The 27,629-nt window shown below is 42.3% G+C and overlaps 1 protein-coding gene across 1 annotated transcript; it reads right to left on the bottom strand.

Annotated features, from left to right (window-relative positions):
• Positions 1 to 1,571: 1,571 nt before the first annotated feature.
• On the bottom strand, positions 1,572 to 27,531 carry LOC121909483 (semaphorin-6B-like). The gene is made up of 17 exons (XM_042430034.1): positions 27,516 to 27,531; positions 15,474 to 15,597; positions 14,264 to 14,375; positions 13,283 to 13,343; positions 13,102 to 13,164; positions 10,384 to 10,482; positions 10,211 to 10,301; positions 9,849 to 9,968; positions 9,138 to 9,226; positions 8,833 to 9,050; positions 8,611 to 8,742; positions 8,132 to 8,281; positions 7,851 to 8,027; positions 6,126 to 6,266; positions 5,255 to 5,332; positions 4,199 to 4,260; positions 1,572 to 2,734 (listed from the first exon to the last, which is right to left on the bottom strand). The coding sequence occupies exons 2-17, from the start codon at positions 15,592 to 15,594 to the stop codon at positions 1,749 to 1,751; spliced, it is 2,700 nt and encodes an 899-aa protein (XP_042285968.1). The 5' UTR covers positions 15,595 to 15,597; positions 27,516 to 27,531; the 3' UTR covers positions 1,572 to 1,748.
• Between the last annotated feature and the right edge of the window lie 98 nt (positions 27,532 to 27,629).

Below are 27,629 nucleotides of genomic sequence, written 5' to 3'. Positions count from 1 at the left end.
ACAGATAAACCATATATTGCTGCTCACTACAGGGTCAGCACAAACCAGCATTCATTTGTCGACTACTGACTGAGACTGAGAGAGAAAATCAAGTCATCTGGTCAGTTATAACAAATCGTACTCTTATTAATTTCCGCAGGTGTCATTGACACACCTCATTTCATCAAGTTTTACTTGCTTTTTGCGTCTGTCTTCTTTATCTTGTCTCTTTTTATGACTTCCATCTCGCTAACACACTCGAGCCATGTTGTGTTGATCTAAATGCCGACCATTTCATGGCACTAGACACTTTGATGGGCTGAATATATTGTACCATTTGCCTGCTGGGAACATTTCCATTACCCCTATTGGCTTCGAGTTAAGCCAGAGGTTTCAATCATCACCACTGTAACTGTCACTTTGTTCTGTATCACGTCTGTGGGACCTTGACCCACTGTGGGCTTAAGGGGAATTTTACCCAATAAAACCGGACTGTGTTCTATAATGCAGCATTAATGAACGTGTCTGTGCATGTGGAAAAAGGTAACAGTGAAGGACAAGGTGTTCATATATTGCAGTGCATGTACTTAATATTCCCTAAAGCACCTCTCTTTCTTTCTGTCTTCCTGTCCTGCTCTGATTTTTCTGTCAGTCCAGTGTTCTGGTGCAATCTCTCCAGATGTCCTTGTGGAATTATTGGTCATTAAAGAGTACATGGAGTGGAAGGGATGAAGCGATGGAGGCACAGGAGTAGAAGCGATGGACGGCTGAGATGCCGGCAACGTCACTGCAGAGAGCATGCAGCTTGGGAGAAATAGTGCTGACATTTCAGTCCTGCACTCTGCTCTCCAAAGATGTGAGTTATGGTCCCATATCCCTATGAGACAGGTTAGAGGCATTTGGCACGCACGTCGTGCTTCCCATTCAGGGGGAATACTAAATACCCATTGTCACCTGTACAATTACATGTATGCGTCTACTGTGTGTGTGCAGCAAGGAGGAAGAGAGAGAAAAAGAAACAGAGAAGGATTTGGTGTCACCTCCTCCATTAGATTTCTCTTTACAGTCAGAATGACTTTAGTTTTTGTTTGATGGGTCACCTGCAGCTTCAGATATTCAAGAAGGTCTCCATTTATGATGTTAAGAATTTGCAGTTTCCCTTCAAGTACCTAGTTGGCAATCAGACCAACAGGTAATATAGTGGAAAACAGATGAGTGGCAGTCTTGTTAATGTTATCCATGAGGGAAAAAAGCATCCCGCTCCTATAGTAGTGTTTGACTGGCTCTGCAGCCTCAGTTAATCTGCACAGGGAAGGCAGCCTCTAAGTGCCATGTCCATCTTTGTCTCTGTCCACATCCTCTCTGCTCCCCCGTTCTGCTTCCTCTCTTTCTTTCTTTCCTCTCCATCCCCTCTCCTCCCTCTTCCTGCTGTCGCGGAGTAGCAGGAGAGAGAGGCAACTCTGCAATGCAGACACAGCAACAACCTCAGTCCATCTGACCAATTAGTGTGAGCCAGGATATGAGTGGCAGACCCAGCAGCCAATCATAATGAGAGACTCACCATAGGGTGAGGGGGTGTGGGGGGTGGGGTGGGGGGTGGGGGTTGCCTGAGAGACAGAGAAGATCAGAGGGGTTGAATGACAATGAAATAAAGACTTAAGGAGAGGGAATGGACAGAGAAAGGAAGAAAGAGGGAAGAGAGATCTATGCAAATAAAACAGAGAGCTCTGGACATGGAAAGACACCCGTCCCCTTCATTTCCTCAACAGTCACTGGCCAGTCTGAGTCCTGTCACTGCAGTTCTTCTTACTCATCAGCTGGCTCAGATCCACCAGCTCGCCCAGCTCCCCTCGCTCCAGGGCCCCTCTCAGCAGAGCCCTGGTCAGCCCGGGGGTGTGTTGCTGGGACACGTACGCCTGACCACTGGGAGCGGGCATGGAGGGTGGTGGCAGGGGGACGGGGACCATGCCATGGCTGCTGAGGATGTATCCTTCCGGGGCTGGCCAGCGCAAAGGCAGTGGCTCACCATATTCCATGGGCGCGCTGGGAGCTGAGACCACCCTCCGACGCTCAGGCGAGTCCTGGGGGGTCATGGGGTATACATACTCTCCTGCAGATTTCCTGAGTGGGACTTTGGGTGTCCCCTTCCCTCCTTTTTCTTGCTTGCTCAAGCAGACATAGTGCTGGCGTGGTGTGTCACTCCCCCGGCATTCGCCACTGTGTCTCCCACCTCCCCCCTGTGGAAACAGTCTGGTGGTCAGGTAGACGGAGGGGGGCATACGACAGGGTGAACCCAGACCCACAGAGCCTCCCCCCAGGTAGGTCTGGCTTGTGTCCCATCCCCCGGAGTTGGAGTCTGACAGTCGTAGGCCTCTGCGTTTCTGCTGGGGTGTGTGCTCCGGGGTGGGTAGGAAACCGGGGTCGAGCTCTCCTGACTTCACCCAGCCATTGGGCATGACAAACAGGGTCTCCCCACCCTGAGAACAGGGGCGCTCTCCACCTCCCTGCCGTGTCACGCTGAGCACCGAGCCTCCCATCCCGCCACCGTTACTCAGCAGGCCCCTTTCACGCCGCTGGATAGAGGACTGGGGGGTGTTGCCATGCCGGCGGTTGGCGGGCTTGTGGGCCATGATCCAGCAGACCGCAAGGCCAGAGAGCGCTGCCCCGATGGTGAATGCCGAGACTGCAGACGCCACCAGCAGGTTGAGGGAGACCAGACTCTCCGGTTCAATCAGCAGACTCTGCTGCAGAATTCCTGAAGATTAAGAGATACAATTACGAAGATGACATTTAGTAGAAAAGTACAGTGGACATCATCTCTCAATGTCTGTCCACAGGGGTTGCAGTTTAAAATTATTATCATTACATATGGTGCTATTCTGCTGCTTCTATTTAGTGCTTCTCCCCTCACAACACATAATGTATCATAATAAATCAATAGCTACAATAACACTGATAATTGGTGATTATAACATTCAGCATTATAAAATTGTTTTCTGCTATGATTATGTTTAAAAGGAGCTTCTCTCCAGTCTGGCCTTGAGGCTCTACAGGCTCCAGGTTCAGAGAGGCCTGCACTTGTCATCAGCACAGCTTAGACCGCAGCAGCTGACTCCCCTTTTCTCCTCTCCTCTCCTCTCTTTTCCTCTCCTCTCCTCTCCTCTCCTCACACTTTCCATTTTGCAGCCCGGTCAGAGAGTCTCTCCATGCAGCATACCATTACCTCAGTGTTTCCACCCAGCTTTAATCACTCCCATCTGCAGACACAGCAGCACATGCCTGTCTCTGGCTCGGCCTCTCCTGTGCTTTCAGTGCTCAGATTAGAGTCTGTCAGGTCTGCAGCCTGGCACCACTAACTTCTAGTCCTATTAGTTTCTGAGAGATGGATCAAAACTAGAAGCCTATATATCAGTTTAAAACAAATGAGTGTGATGAGAACTTGGAACCAGCTGTGCACTTTTTTTCTGTTGTCTTTTGAAAATGTAGATTTAACCAAACGACTGTGAAACTGGTCTAAAACAGGAAAAACACTTAAAAAAAAAAAAAGTTTCCTGAAATGGAGATGACATTTTCTGGTTTCCACCGAGTTTGAGAATTTCAGAGCAAGGTTCAAAGAGGCCCTCTCGGGCGCCGCTGTAGCGACATCTGAGCCTTTCAACAGAAGTGACATCAGTATTTTATGCTGAGCTATTTCCAGCTTGCTTGCTGGCTACCCTCGGTCACTCCCCTCAGAGATTTTCAGCTTTGAAAGAACAAAGCCTCATAAGCAGGAGGATTTTTTTGCATTTTACAACCTGCAGTCTTGTATTGCCTTCCAGCAGTTACACCTCTTTCACATCCTCCCTAATTAAACTGTCTCACACTGGGAGCGTTTTGACCAGTCGGAAGTGTGGTTGAAACAAAAATCTCAGTTCTACTCCCACCTGATTCAGCTCTGACAAAGATACCAAAACACTCAGTTGCTAATATCAAGGTTGAATGGATCTTGCTGAGCTGGTGAGGAAATCCCATTACACCTCAGATAATTAAAATATGCTAAATTATTTAAAAAAAATTGTCATCAATATACTCTCACTTTATAGTATTACTGTTTTTATTCAGAACACAATGTTCAGTGACAAGTAGATCGGTGTAATGAGGGATTGAGCCACTAGGCGGAGACTGCCCTCAGTCCATAGCACACAGCCAACAGCATCCATGTCATAGTGCTGCAACCTACCATCACAGTCTCCTAGATGGGAGGTGGTGTTTCCATATTCCACATCTTGTTGAAAAGGGAGCCTGCAGGCACAGAGAGATCACACATGATATATATTTCACATATTTCTTCCATAGAGACATGTGAGAATGCCGCAAATTCACTATATACAGTCATGAGATCTCTCATACTGTAGGTGTGTGTAAAGGATGAATATCTGCAGTCTAACATAACAATTAGGGGAAAAAAATGACACTGTGTGTGACTGAAAATAAGTGATCAATGTAAAAATAAAGTTTTTTTTAAAAATGAACATGCTCACTTTTGCATAGAAAATTGAACATGAATGGGCACATTTGCTGAAAGGAATCGATTGAATTGATATGGCGCATATTCGTGTGTCATCCAGTGTAATGGGATACACTATTGATGTCATCATTGATTTTTTTTTTTTCCGTGCCTGTCCTCAGGGAGGTCAGAGGTCAGAGGTCAGTCAATACAGGTGGTGACAGGAGCTGGTAGTACAAATTGTAATACTCGGTACAATATTTAACTTTGACACCAATTCAAGTATGTTATGTGACTTCTGTTGTTAATAGCGATACACAATTATAAATAAGAATTTGAAATTATTCTAATTGTTAGTATTTAGTAAAAACCTTCAGTTAATAGCATAAATCATACAGAACACCCAAATGTCAAAATTGGCTTAATTAGTTTACAAAATTAAAATAAATACAATGAAATAAATATACCAATAAAATAAACATAATATTACCATTTACATATTCATGGGGATTATTTAATGATCTGAACAAAAAAGCAGGCAATTATTTTATAGCATTACTTTCTAATTGAAATGGCTACAAACAACAGATGGAGAGAGAAACCTGTGCTGCAGGAACCTCAGCAGAGTCTGATCATTGGCACAATTGTGCACTGTTTAAGTACAAATGAAGCAGAATTGCATTTTATAACATTCCTGCCAGGATACGTCAACAGGGTGGATGCTTACATAATTAAGTTTACTGGCAGGTGAACTGTTCACATGCTGGTGTGTATGTGCGTTCTCCTTACCGTGTGCCTGGTCTCAGGAAGGAGCAGGTGCTGCCTCTGGTCCAGCCACAGTATGGGTCCCTGGAGGCGAGACAGCTCCTGCATGTACACACACACAGACACACACAGACACACACAGACACACACACACACACACACACACACACACACACACACACACACACACACACACACACACACACACACACACATAGCAATGAAAATTTAAAAAAAAGTTAAGAAATGCTGAGTATTGACCTCATAACTGTAATTCTCCATGGGAAGCTTGCTGTCTAGCTGCCTGGCTACACAAGGTGCCTTGTAAGGTATAGTGGGCCATTATTACCTATAATGCAGAATGTGTCCCTATTGATTAATAGGTCAGAAAGGAGATTAATGTGCTTTTAATATAATTCTAAAATACTCATCTGGCATTTAAATTGGTACACAGCAGTCATACATACTTTAATCGAGTCGTTGCAGTTTCCCATATCCAAGTCTGATAAATGGCTGGGAATCAGGTTCAATAGATCTTCACTATATGTGCAGTAATAAACAAATGCCTTCTTGGTATTCATGATGAATCATCTCTTTTAATATAAACTCAGATCAAAATGATTGTGAGGTCTGTGTCAGTTTCCCAGGAAAACAAATACTCCCAAAATAAATATTAAAGCAAATAAGCTAGCTGCAGTTCAACAAACACAACTGCCATCTATCTGCTGATTGACACAACAGCAGAATTGCAAGATATTCTGTTGGAAGCGAGACAAACCAAAAGTTTGCCAGTAAGTTGTGCCCTGGCTAATAGCCACTACTACATTTAAAGTGACCTAATTATCAGCCAAAGAAGCAATAAGGGAAAGAGAAATGCTCTCATAGACAAACTTACTTCATGCAGCGGGAGTGAAGGTGGCAGCGAGATGTGGGAACGCGGACCAGACAGGAAGAGAAAGCCAGCAGCAAAGTGTGGCTGACCCGGTCCAACGACAAGGACAAGAGCTGACGAGCCTGAGGAGAATCCTCTCCACACCTGGAGTCAGTGAGACAGAGAGGGTAAGGAGCCAGCGGGGGGATGGCGTCAAATAAATCTGTGACAGGGTCAAAGGCCTAATGTGTTGGTGCTTCAAGACAGACAGCCCTGTGCCCTTAACCATCATACAAATAGTCACAATGGACACTGTTCAGAGCCAGAGCTGTGCAGTAAGAATAAATAATATCAGTATTTTTAAGTTAAATGTCAGTGGATGGACAATGGAAAAAAAACAACTCAAAATCATTGTCAAGTTTAAGCTTTTTGCCATTCAACTTTTTTCAGCAACAACAACAAAAAGAAAGAAATAACAAACAAACAATGATTTCACCCTCTTGATCTGCTTAAAGAAATCTTTGTATCAATAGACACTACAGCACAGTCTGGCAGATGAAGCACACACTCCCAACAGCAAATTTAAAGGCACGATCAATGATCCAAATGTAAAGCAAATGGCTCATAACACAGAATTGGAATCATGAATCCCAAACTGGTTGTCAGGGTTACTGCAATACATGGACTACTAACACAAGACAATACTTATATCTAAGTTAATAGTGTTTTCTGGTGCCCTGAAAGGTTTGGTCACATTAAATCATCAATATATTATTCAGAAAGTTCTAGTTCAAGTTCATCTTTAGCATCATGTATATAAAAATACAACAAGATACTTGTGCTCTGGCTCTCTGTGTCTTAACACAAAGGACACATCATTCTCAAAACAGCAAAAAAAAACAAACAAACAAAAAAAACCCACTACAGACCTACATAGACTAAATACACAGTACATTCATATGTATACATTATAAACACAATGTACAGTAGATGATAATAATAGTGTGAGGTGCATATGGGTGTGTCAGAAACTGACTTCCTGTGGAAAGAAGCTCTTACTGAGAAGGGTGGTGTGTGATTTGATGCTCTGGTAACATTTTTTAGGGAGCGAGAACAGAACATGGGCGAGGTGGCTGGTGTCCATGATGACGTTTTGGGCTTTCCTTTTGGTGGTGTAAATGTTATTAAGTTGTGGTAGTTCTGCTGTCTTTGTAGCAGTCTGCAGTCCTAAGCAGTAAGCCTGCCAAACCAAACTATGACACAGCCTGTCAGGACACTCTCAACTGTACAGCAATAAAAGTTCAAAAGAGTTTTGGTGCTCATACCAAACCACTTTAGATGCCTCAGGAAGTACAGTCTCTGCTGTGCTTTCTGTGGTTGATGCAATTGATGTTGAGAGACCATGTGAGGGTGTCTGAGATGTGTATGCCAAGAAATCTAAAACTATCAACAATTTCAACAGATGATCTATAGATGGAAATAGGAATGTGGTTTTCTCTGATCTTTCTGAAGTCAAATAAAAAAACTAAAAACTAACACTAACACTACTTTTCTTAATCATTAAGTCAGGCTCTTTAATCATACAAAAACTGTATACCTATAATTCATAAGGTCAAATAAAGAACTGAATATGCTTATAAGCTGCACTTAAATGTTAACTATTTAAAATAAGGAAGCATAAGGAAAGACAAAGACCAGGAGTTATAATCTATTAGAGATAAGGACAAAAATCGCTTTTATCCTTCTTACTTCTCTGGGTTGAACCCCTCCACCTCTTCCAGGAACACACTGCTGTGGGAGGCAGAATCTCCATTGGGAACCATAAGGAACTTGAGGATGGTCCCTCGGGTCGAGCCGAGGAACAATACTGTGCGGTTCTTATGAGGACCAGCTTCTGTGTCCACCACCATGGATGTCAACTGGTACCTACATAGACAGATGGAACATGAAACCACATTTACTCAAAGTAGATCAATAAAATATATTTCCTATCTGACCTATACGCTGATGCAAGATGTAAATCTGCGTACCGTCCCATAGTTTTGACCACCCAGGGTCTGTGCCCCAGTAGTGGAACTGTCTCGTCCATTAGCGGGTGGGTCTTCACAAAGTTCAGCACCTCATCCGGTAGCGTGGTAGAGGAGCTAAATCTGGATCCCTGGACTGCACATCCTCCTGGTCTATAGACAGAAGCCGAGGAAGAAACAGAGAATGAGAAAACACGGCATGATGAATAGATAGAATAAGGAAGCATAGAGGATAGATATGAGAAGGAGAGATAGGATTCCAGAGAGAGGAAGAAGAAAAGAGCCAGAGGAGTTCTTTTTTTGGCTGCTGTATGCTGCATTAGAATATTTGCTGAATGGGAGTGAAGTTGCTTTGTGATTGACAGCTGGAGCTTATATCGAGGGAGTAAGTAGAGTACAGTATATGTGAGACAGATGCTCAGGGCAGCAGCACTGCAGTATTCTGCCAAAGTTCTGCTCACATACACTTTGCATAACAATACCTCGGTTTAGGCACTGCTTCATCCGGGACTGGAGTCCAAATAGACTCTGGGGATTTCTGCTCTTTAAACCGGCCCTCGAAGACATGAGCGAGCTGCTGCATGTCAAACACACACACCGCAGAGCCAGGGATGCTACCAGAGACAGAGGAAAGAAAAAAAAGTGATGGGGGGAAAAAAATATGTTTGAGCTTGTTTGTGTGCACATTGTGTACGTCTTTGAACCTGTTTGGCGGTGTGGAGAAGAGACCCAGGATGACGTCTCGTCCTTGCATGTGGATGATGTTGCTTGTGGCGTGTAAGAGGTTGAAATAGAAATGTGAGTCTCCAGGGACGGAGCAGTTGAGCCGAGCCTTCAGAAATGTGGTCCACTGTTTCTCAAGGACGCGCTGAGAGCCACCCAGGTCTGCTTTACACACACGAGCCACACGGGACACCATCACCTGGAATAACAGGAGCAAAGTATAATAAAAGAGAAAAATAGTATAGTAAAAGAAGCAAAAAGAATGAAAGAAAGAAAAGAAAAAAACCTTCTCTAGATGATGAAACTCCATGGCCATCTCTCTGAAGAAGAAATAAATATGAGGCCCCCACTCCATGGCGCTCACAAAGTAGGGCTCTGGAAAATAATATGAGAAAAACACTGTTAGACAAACACACACATTCACACAATGACACTACAGAACAGCAGCAACGCTGCGCCTGGGGCCAAACGTAACGCTCCGCAGCCCCTGACATGGCGCTGTAATAACAGTCACATCAACATGGACTGCTGCTGTCCACCGACTCGCTCATTGAATATTCATGTCCTGTTTAATTTATCATCATGGACAAGAGGATACACATTATTTATTATTTATTCATCCAGCTCTGTTCTGGCTTTGACCTGCTGTTCGGGCTTGTTTTTCCTCCACGGAGAACAGGCTCGACTGTTAAATCGAAGGCTTGTTAAAACCCTGAATCTGTAGAGTCCAACTAACCTCAATACATCACTCTGTCTGGGCGCGTTCCACTTTTAGTAAATCTATTACATGTGGGTCTAATCATGTCTGGTTTTCCCAGAATAAAACTTACATTTAGTCCCTGAAAACCATCTTATTCAACTATGAGTACCTCATGAAAAAAACAACCTTAATTTTCTTTTCGTAAACTATTGAAGATAATGGTGATGGTTTCTGTTATTTGCTTCCTGATTGTCTATTGATGGTGTCTGGCTCTCGAGGGTCTGTTTCTAAAAGTACCTCTGAACCATTTGGAGTCGTGTTTGACTGTGCGGAGGGCAGGGCTGTCGCTAAGGCTACGATAGATCACCGCATCGATGGCCAGGAAGTCTGTCACAGTACCGGTAAAGAGACTTCCATCTGAGAGCGAGAGAGGAGGAGATTAAGAAGAAGAAGAAGGGGAAGATACAGATGCAGAGATAGCACAAGGTCAAGAAGATTAAAACTAAACAAGCAATGCAGCTTACAGGTCTGACTATAAATCATTTGTAAAGGTAAACACAAGGGCACAGACTTGCCAATGTCTGGAGCTGAAAACTAAGTTTGATGTCTGCTAGAAACTCTGAATTTTTCAGCTTTAGTGTGCAAACTCGAGATGCTACCTGCAAATAAAGCCACATTGGCATGCCGTGGATCATATGGGCAGCGTGCCATCCCACTGACAGGCTCTCCCACCATTTCTAGAGTGTCTCTCTGCAACAGGAAGAACATATATAGATAAGAAAACTGGCAGATACACACAGAACGACCAGCTGACAGATAGATGGGTACTAACAGTGTAATTGGCACACAGTGGGTTGAAGGCGTTTGTTCCACAGACAAACAGGCCACCATGCTGGCTGAGAAGAACCTTGATGAAATTACGGCACTCTCCCTGTAGAAAAAAACACAAAAGTAAACAATTAAGAGAGGAGGAGAAAATCACAAGGTACGAAGCAACATAAAAAAAACGAGTTTTGAACCAAAGCTAATCTCAAAACTACCAGTCAGAGCAAAAAGACTGCCAGTGTGAAGTATGAGGAATGTAGCTTAAAACAATCCTTAGAGGAAATAACACCCTCCACCACGCTCCATCTGGTTGAACAATAGGATGGGGACTTTATAGCTATCTTCAAAGTGGAGGGTGCTGATTGAGCTGAAATTTAAAGCTGCTATCAGGGAATCTGAGACTTGATGACACAGGTTAGCCCTTCAGTCTTGTTGTGATTGTGACAATATTTTACAGCGTTGTCAGATGACATGACGTGCATGCAGTGGCACAAAATGAAAGATTAGACTGGAATAAACCTGTATAATAATTTGATTTAAACATGGCTCAAGATTTGTTCATCAGAAGTTAAATTCCTGTCAGTCAGGTGATCAGTTTGTCAAATGTTGATTCTTGCTGATGTTCAGTGATGCTTGCCAAGTGTTACTAGCTTACTGTAGGTGTGACAAAATTAGTGAGACATCTAAGTACTTTGTATAATTTTGATTTGCACATCATTTTATTGTTTGCCAAATAAAACAGTGCTCATACTTGGTATTGAATCGTGCTAATCAACTAATAGTATTCCAATGTTTGAACTGCAGGGGCTAATTAGTGTTAGCATTGATTCTGGCAAAATGTTAGTTCAAATTATAATCAGTAAGGAAAAAATGTTTGTGGATTTTTCTTTCTGATAATATATTGATGAATAATGTTCTTATTGTGACATTGTAATAGTGATTACTATCGATGGTTTGACTTGTTAGAAGATTAGTTTGACATTTTTGGAAAATACACTTATTCGCTTTCTTGCAGAGAGTTAGATGAGATGATTAATACCTCTCTCATATCTGTGAGCACAAAATCTGCCTACCCACACCTCTAAAAGTCTCTAATTAACACATTAAATCTTGTTTGTTTCATTATACAGCAGATAACTAGCAGAGACACAGGCAACTAGCAGAGACTCAAGGAAGTCAATGCTCCCAGCCAAGAAATAGTCTGGCACATAAAACATCTGTATAACGTCTGTAAAACTGTGAAATGATGTTTTTACACTTCATTTTCTGTACAGATTAAACAGGTGCAACATGTTAATTAGTAAGGTTTAGAAATGCTGGCATGCAGATGTTGTTACTGTACCTTTGGACAGAGCCAGGCTAGCGGTTTCCCCTTGATTCCAGACTTTGTGCTAAGCTAAGCTAACAACTACAGGCTGTCGTTACATATTTACCATACAAATGTGAGAGTGGTATCAATCTTCTCATCTAACTCTCGCCAAGAAAGTAAATACTATATTTTCCAAAATGCCAAACTATGTCTTTAATAACTTTAATAAATGTTGCATTCCATTCAGGTGTTTCAGGTCATTTTCAGTTTCCAGTTTCTGTCTGGCACACATAACTGGGACAGGCTCATCCTTATTAGTTCCACCTGTGCTTTTCCTGTTATGACACTTCAAACTATGAAAAAGGTCTATTCTTGTACTGTTGTACTGTAACCTCAGTTGGTTGATGTTTCACACTTATTTACAGATGCGGTGGGTCTGTACAGCATCAGAACTCATCTAATAACTGTACTACTGTATGTCAGATGATTCACAGCAGCATCAATAGTGCCTGTTACCCTGAGATTCATAATTTGATCTCTTCTTCTGAGTTAGCAGGCTTTTACTAACACAGTTCACCTGTCTTCTTCCTCTCACTCTCTCATCATTGCTCCATATTCCCTACGTCCTGTCTTTGTTCCTCTTTTATCAAAGCTTTAATTCCTTTTTTTGTTCTGACATCTTTTCCTCTTTCATCAGTGTTCTTGGAGGGAACACATCTTTTTTCCTTTTGTTGTCCCCCCCTATCCTGGTTACGTGTTTCTTCCCCAGTTCTCCTCCGCCTACACACATCCCTACCTATACCTCCCTTCCTCAACTGATTTCAATTACTGTTTCCTCCCTGAGGCTGTGTCACTCTCTCTGCTCAGTTTGCTCTATAATGTTTCCCGTTGCTTCTTTTTATTTTTCCACAAGTTCTGCCCAGATTGGATTTTGCCGCTGGCACAGCTACATTTATACAATAAACTTATATTTTAAGTTACAGCCTGTCAACCAGGCTACCATCCCATCAAATCTTTGTCTTTTCTATATTTGATCACATTCCCCTCATATCTCAGAACACTGTCAACTATCACTTTATATACATGCATCGTTGTTCCACTTTTTTGTCTTTCCCAGGGGCTATGAATGAGATATATGAGGAAAATTGGCACAATGCAGGTGTGCAAGAAGATGACTTTCAAGCTCCATGGACATCTTTTGGCGAGGGTAATGTTTCACTGAGCTTGCACGATTATGTGATGTGCTGATTCCGTATCATCAACAAGATCAAATTTGTGTAAAAACAGCATGCAGGCGCACCCAAGGGGAAATAAGGTTTCTCTAGCAGCTGTTGCGTCTGTCCATGCGTGTGATAGTGTAGACGGTGTTGATGCATGTAAGAGTGGATCTCAGTGTGTTGTGTACAAACACAATACCTCATGTTTGCCCTTCATCCGGCACACTCGGATGTCGTTTTTGTTGGATTCCCATGTCCGTTTCTGTCAAAGGGACGAACCACAGTCAGAACTGACCAAATGTGTATTATGTGTGTACATGTACATTATCAATCATTACTATGTGTTTGGTTTTGTAAGTGTGCAATAAGATGAGTCCTACCTTGCTGTAGAACATCTCATCACCTGCCATGTTATCCAGCTCCACTCTGTACAAGTCATCTCTACAAAACACACAAACACATACAAAATCAGTCCCATGTAATAACAACATAAACAACGTGTAAGGCAGGTTTCTTTTTCATTGTTCAATGGGTGCTCATGTTAATTGGTGAAAATGAAAAATAATCATTTGGCATAAAAATGACACATATATGTGAATGTATGTTCTGTGTTGCACTATGAGACCAGAGATGTAATTGGTAGGTTATCCACACACGATAAACAGTCGCTTGCTTCATTAATGGTTGAATGTTATTGTTGTTGCCTTAGAGAAAAAATTGTTATCGGCACACCACTTCTGTTAGACTGCCACCTGTTTGTGTTTTTGTGACACAAATCTGTTCTGGTCAAAGCCATCAAATTAAAACTGTGTGAATTTAAAGGTTACATTTTTTCATTTAAATGAGGCGAAATATATTATTTATTTGTGGTAGTCATTTGGTAAGTTTATTAGACTTCATTTCAGCACCATGTGCTGTTCAAACTGCCCACAGCAGGGCGAGGCACAGTCGTCTGGGTTTGCTTGCCTCTCTCCTCATGGGGGGGCAGTATTAGATGTTACTAGTTTATTTTTATTGGGGGTTTACATGAGCCTTGTATTTACATTGTTTTATACAGCAGATGTATTAAAGATGATGTAAATGTTTTGATATAAACTCTGAAAGTGAAAACCTAAATATTTTAGCTTATTTGCCTACCACTTTTGTAAGGCAGCACTTATTTTGTATCATGTATACGACTAATATGAAACAGATTTCCCTTCACATTTAACAGCAAGATTTAATACATCCTCACTAGAACAAACTGCAAATGTCCTCCACAGAGTGACAGCAGATGGAAGCTGTGGCATCAAATGAAAGCAAAAGGATATTAATGTGAACACGTCAGTAACACACAGTTGGAGGCGGTTGCCGTTGGTTACCTGGCTCCTATGTAGAGTGTGCGGTTGACTTGGAGGACTGTCTGGATGTGCAGCTCCTGTCTCTGAGCTGAACGATGAGCTCTGCCCAAGAACACTGGATACCTCCTCACCACTGACATGAACACACACACACACACACACACACACACACACACACACACACACACACACACACACACGAACAGGCGCAGAGAGAGAGAGAGAGAGTGAAATGTTGACTAAAACAAGCAAGAAATGAAGTGCCTTGCTCAAGGAGGCTTTGACAGTTGAGGACAGAGAAAGTACTTTTCCCATCTATATTTATCCAGAGAACTCAGGCAGGCCATAAAGCATCTTTCCTAACCTTCACTTTTATAGTGTCTTCACTCATTCCTGATGCTTTTATTTCAGAAAACAAAGATAATGGACGGGAGACAAATTTGTTAGCAGGTACAGCACACAGAAATGGTTTTATCCTCTTAGTGCTTCCACTGCTGTTGATGTATGCAGCTCTATAATGAGAAAAACTGTCTGTGATCATTGTTGTTATTTTAGTGCGGAAAAAGGCATCTCCTCCCTACATTTCAGATAAATGAGAGAGAACATATGAGGTGCAGAAAGGAAGTGACAGTAAGAGACTGTGAGAAAGTTTCAAAGAGGAGAACAACAGTCTCCACGGGGAGCCCTCATCATCAGGAGACAGATTGGGAAAACGTCTCATTGTCCTTGACTGCAGGGGAGGGAGAGAGGACGGAATGATGCATCTCCACCTATCCCCTCCTCTTCTCTCTTCCACCCTCAGCCCCCTCTCTTGTCATCTGTATCGCCCCATCCAACCCAATTGTCTTATACTTTTTCATCTTCCCATGTCTCTCAACATCTATGACAATTGTTTTTCTATCTTTCTGTCTCTCTCCTTTTTTCTCTCTCTCCATCTCTTTCCCTCTTTCTTTCTTTACGATCATTTTTCTTTCTGCTATGCTGCCATAGAGAGACGGGGTGAAGTCTCTTTATTTATCTGTGTAGCTCTGAAGCAGCTCCACACCAAGGCTCTGACCCTTGACCACTGATTTCCACATCCTTCGTGGAGCCATTCATCAATGCTGCACATACACACACACACACACACACACACACACACACACACACACACACACACACACACACACACACACACACACACACACACACACATACACACACACACACACACACACACACACACACATACCCTCTACGGGGACGTAGCTGAGTGGACTGGGTTCCTCTGGGAATGAGCCATCAGCCAGTTGAAGCAGCAGGAGAAGAAATGTGAGAGGAGGAGCCATGGTCGCCATGGCAGCAGAACACATGCACTGTTAACAAAGAGAGAGAAGAGAGAAAAATTTCATTGTTGTGTACTATATATGTTTGTGTAAGTGTGTGTGTGTGTTGACATTTTGACAGATTCTCAGGAATTGACCAACAGGTCTGCAAATGTGTGTGTATGTGTGTGTGAGAACAGGGTCAGAAGTGCACTAGGGTGAATGCTGCCACCAACCTGGCTTCAGCAGGGAGCTAATGTGTTTCTATTGTCTGCTTAGCGGCATAATGGGGATCTATTGTCAGAAATGTCACTCCATTGTCAAACAGTCTGAACTGAAAGGGACTCTCACAGCCATAAAACACACCAAGAGACAAAACATTCACAGGTTTACAAAGCCACTTTAGGTGGTAATGTTCCTTTCACTAATTGTGTTTCTATAGGGACATATGGTGGCTATATTATAGGTAATTAGCCACGAAAGAGGATCTGGTCTTTATATATCAGAGCAGAAAAAGAACAGATAAAAAGGAAGACTGGGGTAAGCTGGACAATGTCTTTTAAAGGTTAAAATGTCAAGAGCACTTTAAATCATGGGAAAGGAAAAGGGGAGGCACTGATTTTGGACTTTAAAAAGTTAAGAGGCCACAATACTGTTTAGGATACATCTGCACACACAAACACACATACACAACAAGACTAAATGAACACAGCTACTCTAGTGGCTCTGTGAGGCCAAGTACACATGCAATGAGAAAGAGTGCTTGAAAGAAGTTGATTAAAGAAATCTGCTAACATGCTGATGTTAAGCAGGTATAATGTCTAAGCACAAAGTACAGCTGAGGATGATGGGAAAGTCATCACTTTTGCAAGTATTTTGTCATAAACCAAACCATCGCCATCCCTGCAGCCATGCTAGGACGTACATGTACACACGTAAAGGGGTCAAACAGTCAAAAAGAAACCCCCGTTGCTCTACATCAGCCACCAATAAAACCATAACACTGCTGCACAGAAGTTACTACCACATAAATTGTGACAGCCGCACCATCAAACACATGTTTGAATATAGAAGCGTTTCTATGCATTTACTCAATATGCCTGTGGGTGAGCTACACAGCTTGTGTGTCAGAATGAACCGTCTTTGATATGAGAATGCTTTGAAAGGGAAGAGATGAGACAAATGGGGAGAGCCAAAAAAGGGCGGAGTACTTGGGCCTTTGTCTCTGGTTGCTGCGAGCGCTGTTAAAATCTTTCAAACTGTTAAGTTCGATGAAACACAAATGAAAAGGTGAGAAATGGAAGAAAAGATGTGAATGCTGTTCTCTTCAAATCAACCTGAATGCCATGTTCCATGTTTCCCCCCCTCAACCCCCCTCAATTCTTATTTCCTTTCATCCTCCGTCTCCCTCCCTCCCTTCATTTCTCCTCCTTTCTATCTCTCAGCTTGTCTGTTCCCAGATAAAAACCCTACGACTGTTTTCAGAGATAGAACACCAGGTAGTGAGGTGTTAGTTGCTAAGGTGATGATGACAACTGCTATTTGAAGCGCACACACACACACACACACACACACATACACACATACACACACACATACACAAACACACACAGATGTACTCAGATGAAACACACACACACACTCTCTTATACATAAGTACATTCACCTGTGTTGCCAACACTTCAGACTGTGCACGGGTTTGAGTGACAAGCTGTTTGAAGACATCAGTGAGGCGATGTGGGCTGCTGACTATACTCTGGGGGCCTCTTCAAATAAAATTCTATCCCAGAGATTGCAGGTTTGACATCTCTAAGCCTTTTCCTCATGCATTGGAGGAGGTCTGAGGAGGTGTGGGGTGGGGGTTGGGGGGGGGTGTTTCATCTGACTCTCTGTTGGGATTCCCTGGACTAGAACTGACTGAGTGTGGTTTAGGGTCAACATCATGTCATTAGACGGTGGAATAACACTGCAGCACATAAGTTACTACCAGATATAATTTGTGACAACCACACCATCAAACACACGTTTGAATATAGAAGTTTTTCTATGTATTTACTCATTATGCCTGTGGGTGAGCTACACAGTTTGCATGTCAGAACAAATTGATGCGAGAATGCTTTCTAAGCTTTCTCCTCATGCATTGGAGGAGGCCTGGGGGGGAGCGTGGGGTGTTTCATCTGACTCTCCATTGGGATTTCCTGGGCTAGAGTGTGGTTTAGGGTCAGCATCATTTCATTACAGCTATTTCATGAGGGGGATCCAAATTTGATGCTTAAACCCAAAATTAAATTCTGTTGCCTTGAATGGATTGAAAGGATGGAGGGTCGGAATTAAGATGGAATTAAATGAAGCGTGTGTTCCAGTGAGATTAGGCATCATATGTTATGGACTAGCTTTGTCACATTAACGCTGGGCATCCCTGTTTCCTTCCTCACCCTCTCTTCCTCTCTCTTACACACACACACACACACTTTCTAGCAGCGGCTGCACATGCAACATACTAAAACCCTGCGGCCAATCATTGATAAAGCCTCCTCATTAGAGTGTGTATTGATCAAGGTTATTGATCCACAAGATAAACCATCAGATCTGGGCCAAGACCAGCATACTAGAGAGAGAGTTGCTGGCTAGCGTCATGACAAAGGCAGTATTTTTAATGCTCAGGGCTACAAAAACGGTTTTGGGGCAGTGCTTTCTGATTCTGTTCCAATTTTTCCATGATGCACTGAGAAGACAGAAGAGAGAGATGAAGGGTAAAAGGCAGAGATGGTCTGAGAAAAAGCCAAAAAAAAAAGAGGAAGAGAGATATTGCTCCCTATAGACTTCCAGCTCATCAAGCTATAAAAACAGACCGCTGGTGACAGCATAAGTATCTGAAAATCAAGGGAAGCGAGCCGTTCAAGTGGAAAGAAGAAAAGGTGATATGTTATTTGTGTCAGATCATGTTGGTGTGATAGGATTAAATGGTGTGACACTGACACGGTTATCATGGGATGCATGTAATGACGGCGACAGCCACACAGTGTAATCTAGCCTCATCAGGCAACCCATTAGCGAATCACCTGCTAACACTCACATCATTAACCAATCAGCAGGTCACCTGAAGAAGCATAATCACCTGCTTTCACCTCGTATCAGTTTGTCCATATGTTTTGTCCTCATCGGCTGGGACTCAGCTCCATTTCATAAAGTCTTTCTCTCCAGTGTGCGCTCGTTTACCTACAATAACTGATCTGACCGGAATGACAGGAGATAAGCAGCATGCTGGGAATTTCTATAAGGCCCTCACTTCTAATGCGATGTGTCAACAATATGTGAATGATATATATTTAATGATTGTCTAGTTAATACCTGGCCTTTAGTGTATAGTGGGGATGCTCATATTTGCACAAGGCATCTCAACTATTAAAGCTGCTGAACAAGATCAATATACTTTCATCCTGCTAAACAGAGACAGTATAAAGAGCACCATTCCTTTACATACCAAGGAGCATTAACTGACAGGAAAATACTGAGGCATAAATACAAAAGGCCTCAGCACTCCCTCTTAAGGCACCTACCCACTGATGCTGCAAGCACTGTTGTTAAGACGTTCGAGCCATGACCTGTGCTGCGCCCAACTACACTACTACCACCATTAATTAAACCTCTGATGTGTGTGTGTGTGACAGAACCTGGAGGAGTGAAGTCTAAACACATCTCTCCGTTGGTGCTGACATTTCATTTGTCACTGAACTGTGTTTTCTGATGCGTTGCGTTGAATCTGTGGTTGTGATTAGGTATACAGGCAAAATCTTTCCCCCTCTCTCTCTCTCTCTCTCTCTATGTCTTTCCCTTCGTCTCTCGCTCTCTGTTTAGCTGCTGCAGCCACTCCACTCTGTGCCTTTGTTACCGTAGCAACCAATAGCAAAGCAAGGCAGAGATGTTCTGTTGCAGTAGATGTAAAAGCAAGGGGAGGTGGGTTCGCCCTGTAACACATACATGCATACATATGTACGAGCATACACGCCTGCACACACACATACACTGATGCATATACTTAAGTAGTAACCCAAATACATGTACATTGATATGAGTGTGTATGTACATAGATATAAGGAGGTGGGGGTACCCACTCTCTCAGCAAGGAGGGGGATGGGGGAGTTGGAAGCATTTTATCTTCACATTATCCACACATTGGCAAGATGGCTCATTTGAAATCAATGATCAAAAATGGAAAATAGTCAGGAAACAATGCATTTAGCCCACATTCCCTTAGAAAATGTTGTTTTTTCATTGGATTTCCAGCTGAATCTATTAGCCTTAATGAGCTAGCTGCATTGTTCTTGTTCTGTGTTTCTGTCAAAGCATTTTGAATCATTAAAGAGCACAACATGAATGGACACAAGGTGAGCTGTGACACCACAAACTTCATTTTGGACAAAAATAACAACATGTTAAAATAACCCAATTTGGGACAAGCTTCACTCGTACCAAACAAAGGTAGGAACAAGTTCTGAGGCCTCCTCTCTCTGGGATTATTATGACCAGTTGATGTACAATAACATACACAAACTCAGATGGATCAAGAAAGTTAGAGTCAGATTTAAAATATACGTTATTTATCAACATGAACACTCTGCTGAAAAAGAATCCTTCACACGCTCTCCTCATTTGTAAGACAAGGCGTCTTACAAATGAGGAGAGCGTGTGAAGGATTCTTTTCTCCTTGAGGACAGTATGCAGGTTAAAGCCCTGAATAAACCGAGGTGGCCTGAGGGTAGAAACACACACATGGGCTAAACTGGGAGAAGTGGGTCACCTTCACACTCCAGTAATCCACCCTACAAGCAATATAGCTTCATTAACAGACTTAAAACGTGTGTTCATTGAAAATGGAAAGGACATTCAGGAAAATGTAACTGTGAGAGAAACCGGAATGTTCTTTCTGATCACGGCAAAGTATTTTTTGTGATTCCATCTTAACTAATATGGTGGTAAAAGTTCAGACAAGTATTGTATGACTCTTTATGACTTTATTGTATGATTACTTAGCGGATACCAGACTTCACTCTCTGGTTGTGGGACGAAAACAGTACAATCCAGCTATAGCTTTTTATGTGTCAAGATGGACTTTACACAAAATAGCTGAAAATATTTTCGCACATTTCACCGATTCCACACTTATTTTCCACTGATTCCATAAAATAAACATCTCTGACGTCACTCATAGGGATGCTTGGAAGCTTGGATTTGGGATTGCTGCTTTATTCTTTATTTTTATTGCCCATTAGCTTCCATAACGTGGTTGCTACAACTAACCTAACAACAATTTTAAATCACATTGATGAATAAAACAAGAGATCAGAAAATAAGTGAAAAAACTCAAAACAAATAACCCCAACACACAAAAAAGCACACAAAAAACACAATTAGTAATTGAGACTAAAACGTAATTAAAAAAAATATTCTGACTTTTTATTCAAGATAGAAGTTGGGAATTTTTCATTCACTTCAATAAAGTCAGAACTTTTGGAAACCAGTAATTAACAACCTTAGAGGAACAGCATATTAACACACAGTCACATGGTTTCACCATTCAGTTGGGCTGTTGGCCACTCAATTGCAAAAATGTATGACAAACACATGGATCTAAAGAGGGTTATAGTTGGGACACTAGGCTATATCAGTATTTGCTGGTGGCTTACAAACTACCCTGTTCATTTAATACATAGTACTTTTAAGATTAGTTCAGTTAATATCGGTCAAGTCAACAATTTTCTGACTACAATTTTCTGAATTAGCTGTATTGCCAGCTGGGGTGCCAGAATTTGCTGCAAGTTCAAAATGGCTGTTGTGGGAATAATTATTTGTGGTATTAAATATCTCCCATAACAGGTGGCAACACCAGTAGAACAGGTTGGAGTGAAGAGAAAAGAACACATGGATATTTATTCAGATTCACAAACCTGTTCACATGTACTCATATACAAACACAAAAGAGAGCCTGTGCACACACACACACAAACACACACACACACACATACACACACACACACACACAATCACGCTCTCTTCAGCTGTGGAATCACTGTGTCAAGTCTTTATCTTATCGAGGTGGAGGCGATATTCCCTCAAGTGGCTGCCTGTCTCCTCAGAGCAGGTCTAATCAGAGTTAAGGGAATCTGTCTTTTGCTGTTAAATATCCTAAAATACTATTCAATCTACAGGGTCATTTATATGCTAATGCAAAGGTTACCTCTGCATACGCCTTTGACGCAGCTATGTGCTATTAGGTTATGTGTGTGCGTGAATGAATGGAAAAAAAAAAGAAGAGAGAAAGATGAGAGAACTACTGATAGCAAAAGAGCAATGAAAGAGGGGGATGAAAAGAAAAGATGGTAGCAGAAAGAGAGAGAGAGAGAGAGAGAGAGAGAGGAGATATGAAGGGAAAGAGAGGAGAGAAGATACAAGGCAGAAAGGGAGAGAGATATTCCCCTGGGTGGATGCCATAGGTAATTAAAATAGGATGGACAGAGCTGGAGTCTAGCCAGAGAGAGCTCCATCTCCCCTTAGACTTCTTCTCCAATCAGGCCTTTTGCCTAAAGCCAAATTGCTGCTAGTGACAGACACACAGTGGTCTTTGGATGCAGTGAGTTATCAATTTATGGATAATGGACATGTGTGATAAACACACAGCTCATAAATGTAGGGACAAAGCAATCAAACACTCACAAATAGCTAAATCTGAGCTGTGAAAACAGGTAATGTGTATACATCTGGTTCTGCACTGAGAGAAACACACATGAAAACATAACACACACACACATGCGCACACACACTCACTCACACACACACACACACACACACACACACACACACACACACACGTACACACACGCACGTACATTTACAGCGCTGTACAAAGCTGCAGCAAGGGCAAACGTTACTAACCAGAGTTTGACTGCAGTAAGCACATATACATTCACTGCACAGCTCTGAGCTAGAGGCGAGCACATAAGTATGCAGTGCACACACTCAAACACACACTATGAGCACAGAGTGGAATACACACACACACACACACACACACACACAAACACACACCAGCCACGTACAACGGCAATGAAGATGCAGCCTAATAACACAACAGCGTCGAATGAATTGAATTGAAAACGACTTGGACTTGTTTTCATGCTGTTATTATTCTGTTTTGTCACACGCACACAGTGTTAATGGTGCACTTTGTACTGTACAAGGTAGTCCATGACATCTGTCTCTAGGGAACAAACATCATTTCTTTTGCTTAACCACGTCTTAGGCTATACCCTTTGTGATTTTCAGCACAAAGAGAAATCATCTTTTTGCTTTAAAATTGGAAAATAAATTGAGATCCCAACCAAAAATATCAGTTATTCTTTTATATTGTTTGTCTTATATGATTCACTGACCACAGCCCAACATCTCGTTGCCTTTCTTTTTTTCTACTTCAACAAAGACTATGCTAAATAGGCTGTGCTAATGTCTCAACGTGGCAGCCATTACCACATATCTCATACTCTGTTAGTGGCTTCTCATATGCCAGTGTAAAAGGAGGCGCAGGCTGAGAGGTAGCTCATATTCTCGACATGTTGTTCTTTGTGTGCTGTGATCACCCGTAAGGGTAAATATAGCTCTTTTGGCAGAAGCCCGCTAAGAGGATCACAGCTCACAATAGGTGGTCCATACACAACAGATATCAAAATGCCACAGAACCTGCTTGTGGATTGACATGTGAACACACACACGGATGCCTGCGCACGTAGAAACTACACCTATAGCGTACACACCTATACACGGAGACGACGCCTCCCCTGGGAGCCTTCTCTCCTCCTCGCAGGTATAATTGTGTTTCTGCTATGCTTTGCTCCTCTCCCCTCAGTTGTGACTGGGCCCCAGATGAAAAGCCATAATTAAAAGAGAAAAGTTGTATTTGTGTGAAGAAGGGATGGGTGTGGGAGAGGACAGGATGAAGGAGAGAGAAAGATTAGCCACAACAAAGCTTCATCAGGCTACAAAACCATCTTGAGTAGCTGGGAGACAAAAGACTCGGATGTGCCTTTATCTCCTAATAAAAAAGTCTTCCAAATCCCTCTGGCTAAGCTGCCATAACTAAAGCCTGCCTTTGGCTTAGGTGCTCGCTGAATTTGTTGGACAACAAAAGCAGCAAAATATGAGAAGATAGACGAAGCTTCCAAGAAATATATATATATGCCTCCATTCATTTTGTGCAAAGATGTAAAAAGTCAAGTGCCTTGGCAGTGGCATTTGAGAAAAGGTTACTTGCTTATTTGCTTATTTTGTTCGTGTGGGCCTGTAGATGTGCGTACGTGTGAGTGCTTCAGTGGAAGTGTGAAGTGGATTGTCATTTTCACACTTTGCAATTTTGGGATGTAAATGAGATCACAGAAGGTAAGAGATTAGACTACCTCTATCTTTCTAAGTTGAAACAGGTGTGATATCACTCACAACCAAATTGCCAGGCAGTTAAACGGGATGAGCAGCTGCATGCAAAGAGATGGTTCATTTTGAGAGACACACAGATACAGTACACTACAACACACACATGAAAATATGCATAGGTGCCTCCTAAACTTGCACCCTTGAACAGATCATACATGTGCTATTATCTACCTGACCATTATGATTGGGAGCATTGGGGGAGTTGTTAAGATGATAGAGAGGACAGAATAATACACTGAAAACTTAACACACATGTTAGCGCGTTATAGCATGTGCAGAGACCACATAATGTGCACAGGGATGCATAAAAAAGAGGCTGCACCTCAGGGGGGTAATCAGTGAAGACAGGTAGTCATAAAAGTGAGGATACATGGTCACTGTAAAGTGTATGAGGGATTTCTACATTGAAAACAACTGCAGGGCATTTTTACACAGTATATGTGGCCGATGCAGTAACCACATCCACATGGTCCTACCAACTTGTACACTTGAACATAATTTATCATGCACAGTGTGAAGTTTATTGCACCATGGACGATTTACAGCAAAGTTTGCCATATATGTAAAGCTCCTGTGCTTGTGTGGTACCCATTAACTTGCTCCTTTCCCTCTTCAAACATCTGGAGGATTTATCTGAAAGCCTCTTACATCATCCCAGAAAATATTTTGCATAAGGGAGTTTAATTTAAATACCTGTCTGAGGATAACAGCTAGTTTCTGACAAGTAAAGAAAGTATGCCTGCGTGACTCCTGACCCTCTGCCCTTTTAATCCTGCAGAATGACTCCCTGAGGTTCACACTGAGGACCCCACTAGAACAGGTCGCCCAGCAGATGCCCGCCCAAGCTAGGTCCTTCGGATCTTACTGCCCTGAGGTCTACAGACTTCAACACCCTTTTCAAGTGTTGATTGTGTTTTAAAGAATCCCACCAAACCCTGCCACCAGATAAATACTGCGCTCTGTGTGAAGCCGGAACCTAAAAGAAACTGTATCTGGCTGCTTTTGAGGAAAATAAGCATTTCTTACTTCCAATCTGTGGATACATATGCACAGCTTTGCTTTATTTTATGATCAGATTAGTGAATAATCCGGTCTGCTTTGTAAAGCTGAGAGGGTGGTTACATTTAGGACAGATGGGAGTTGATAAAGCAAGTTTTGAAAGTTACTTTAAGTTCATCTAAACATAAGAGTGTACACTGACAATCCTTCATAAGCACAGCTGTGGGTGGGAAATATCTCCAGACTGTGTGAAAAAAAGGAAATCTGCAGTGAGTGTAGGATGAAGTGAGTGACAAAAATGAAAAGAAGCATACTGTTATTTTAAAAAAGAATGTTTTGGTAGCTTGGCATGTGTTCTGGGCTTAAAATCAGCCCAGGTTTGGTAAAAAGAAAACAATTAGTCTGAAGTGGAAATAAGAAACTACAGATTGAATGGTACCTTAGAGCACAGCAGTGTTAAAACCAGTGTGAGTGTTTGAGTCAGTCAATGTTCCTCTCTGTGTACCAGAGGTAAAGAGAGGCAATTTGTCGCCGATTGCTTGACGTATTCTCTTGGCGGTAGGAACAGAGAAGCAGTTAGGTAACATCTCTCTCCTTCCAACATCTTCTGTCTGTTTCATCTCACTCTATTTAACACACAGAAAGACGCAAACAGACGATCTCAGACTGTCATTCTACACATTTCAAGGAATGTGCTCCTTAGCAACCCCGACACACTAATCTGCTGCTGATTTAGTCTCTTTGTGGGTAGCTGTATTATGCTGCAATCCAATCTAATTTTTTTCTCCGTGCTTGAGATGCCTTGTTTGCGGCTTAGCATGTGTGATTGAATAGGGTCCTATGTGATCAATAGAGCTCATTAAATGTCCCTGTGGGCAGTTGTCTCACCCCGAGGCTCTCTTAGATTGCTTTTACCTGCAGCCAGATTCAAGTGGTTCAAACTTTGTTTGTGGCATAATTAATTTTATAATTGAATTACTCAAGCCTGGCCTTAGCATGCTATATTGGTGGCTGTAGATTGAACTATCCATTTGGTTCCCCTTGCTTGCTACTTATTACCTGGCATGGGCTGTGAGTGTTTTGGTGATAGGAGGCCTTGATATTGCTGTATGTTTGGGCTGGGCGGGTGTTAGACTGCCTTCCAAAGGAAGACTGAAGGAAACAGTGGCTGCACCTGTTGTTCCCTGCGGTTGCTGTGTGCTGGGGTTAGCACCTGCTCACACGGCTGCTGTATGGCTGTCTGTGTGGGCAGCGGGGATAACAGGGAGACCATTCACACCCGCTCTGTCTGCAGCCCCTCTCCCTCAACGCTCATTCACTCTGCGCTCTCTGCTATCATTTCTTTTCCTGTCTTTTACATGCTCTGCCTATATCCAGTTTGTAGCCTATGTGGCAGATTGCTATCAACCAATCTGTCTGTCTGTGTTTCTGTTTCTCTTATTATTATTTTTTTGTCTCTTCTCTTTCTGCCTTTCCACTCACACAGAAACACAAACATAAACAGCAGCAGCTGTGAGCTGTTATCGTCCTTCTGTGGAACTTGATGGCTTTTAGCGTGAAGGATGAAGCTGTAAACAATAAATTACATATAACTACTAAATCACTTCAGTAATAGCTGGGGCAGCAGTGAGTGAGCATTTAACTTGGGCCGTGGAGATTGTGGCTGTGCAGTGTGGTTATGGGAAAATTGAGATGGCAAGTTATTGTACGTGTACCAGACACTAGAGAAATCATATATTTTGGAGTATTCACTTGAGCATTCACCCATTTTCTGAATCTTTATTGGCAGCAAATATATTAAGTAAAATGTTAAGTCATGGATATGTCTAAATCACTAATCAAATATCTATTAATTTTCTTTATCAGGACTTTTAGATTTTTACATACAAGAATTTTTTTTTCTGTGCACTTAAGAGTATCATGCCTCTCCTGTCACTCTGCTGCGAGGAAGTAATGACATAATCAATTGGCTTTATGGCTTCCAAATCATCACATCTGACCTTTAGTCTGGTTAACAGGAAACCTTAAGCAAACATTAAGAAAACGTCATTAATTTACTCAGGGGAACGATTACATATCACATTTCTGAGCAATAAGTCTCATTTAGATCACGACCTATGATCCGGGTCGTGATCTAAATAAGAATTTCAATCAAGCTTCGTGCTCGTCCTTGCAATGCAGTGTTATAATGTCTAAGTATTGTCAGCTCTTTTTGCTGAGACATCACTTCAAACCAAACCTACCTGAAAGAACTAGAGATCATATGCAACATGTGAAGGAACAATGATATGCAGCGATATGCAACAAAGATATGAATACACACACACACACACACACACAAAACTTGCAGCAGACACAAAGAGCAGCTCATGTCCACAAAGGTCCAGACGATGCCAGAACAGACATCTATTGGCTCACCCGTAGGAGTAATAATGCAGCATCGCGTTTGGTGGCAGCAGCTAATAAAATTACGCACATGCTGTATATACCTGTTCATCCCATCCACGCCCCGTCTCCCTCACACATATCCATCTCTCAATCCCACCATTTGGCACACTCACCGCACCAGATGGCCAGGTAGGGGAGGCTGTGGCAGGTGCCAA

This window comes from Thunnus maccoyii, chromosome 12 (assembly GCF_910596095.1).
Source record: "Thunnus maccoyii chromosome 12, fThuMac1.1, whole genome shotgun sequence".
In the NCBI taxonomy this organism is placed as follows: domain Eukaryota; kingdom Metazoa; phylum Chordata; class Actinopteri; order Scombriformes; family Scombridae; genus Thunnus; species Thunnus maccoyii.
Note: the sequence above shows the minus strand (reverse complement) of the source record. Positions and strands in the feature narration are given on the sequence as shown.

Excerpts from the sequence above, each read along its gene's own strand:
- LOC121909483 (XM_042430034.1), bottom strand. The coding sequence starts at position 15,594 with ATGTGTTCTGCTGCCATGGCGACCATGGCTCCTCCTCTCACATTTCTT. Across the intron at positions 8,028-8,131 it reads GTGGTCAAAACTATGGGACG|GTACCAGTTGACATCCATGG; the intron begins GTACGCAGATTT and ends CTGTCTATGTAG. Across the intron at positions 4,261-5,254 it reads TTCCTGAGACCAGGCACACG|GCTCCCTTTTCAACAAGATG; the intron begins GTAAGGAGAACG and ends CTGTGCCTGCAG.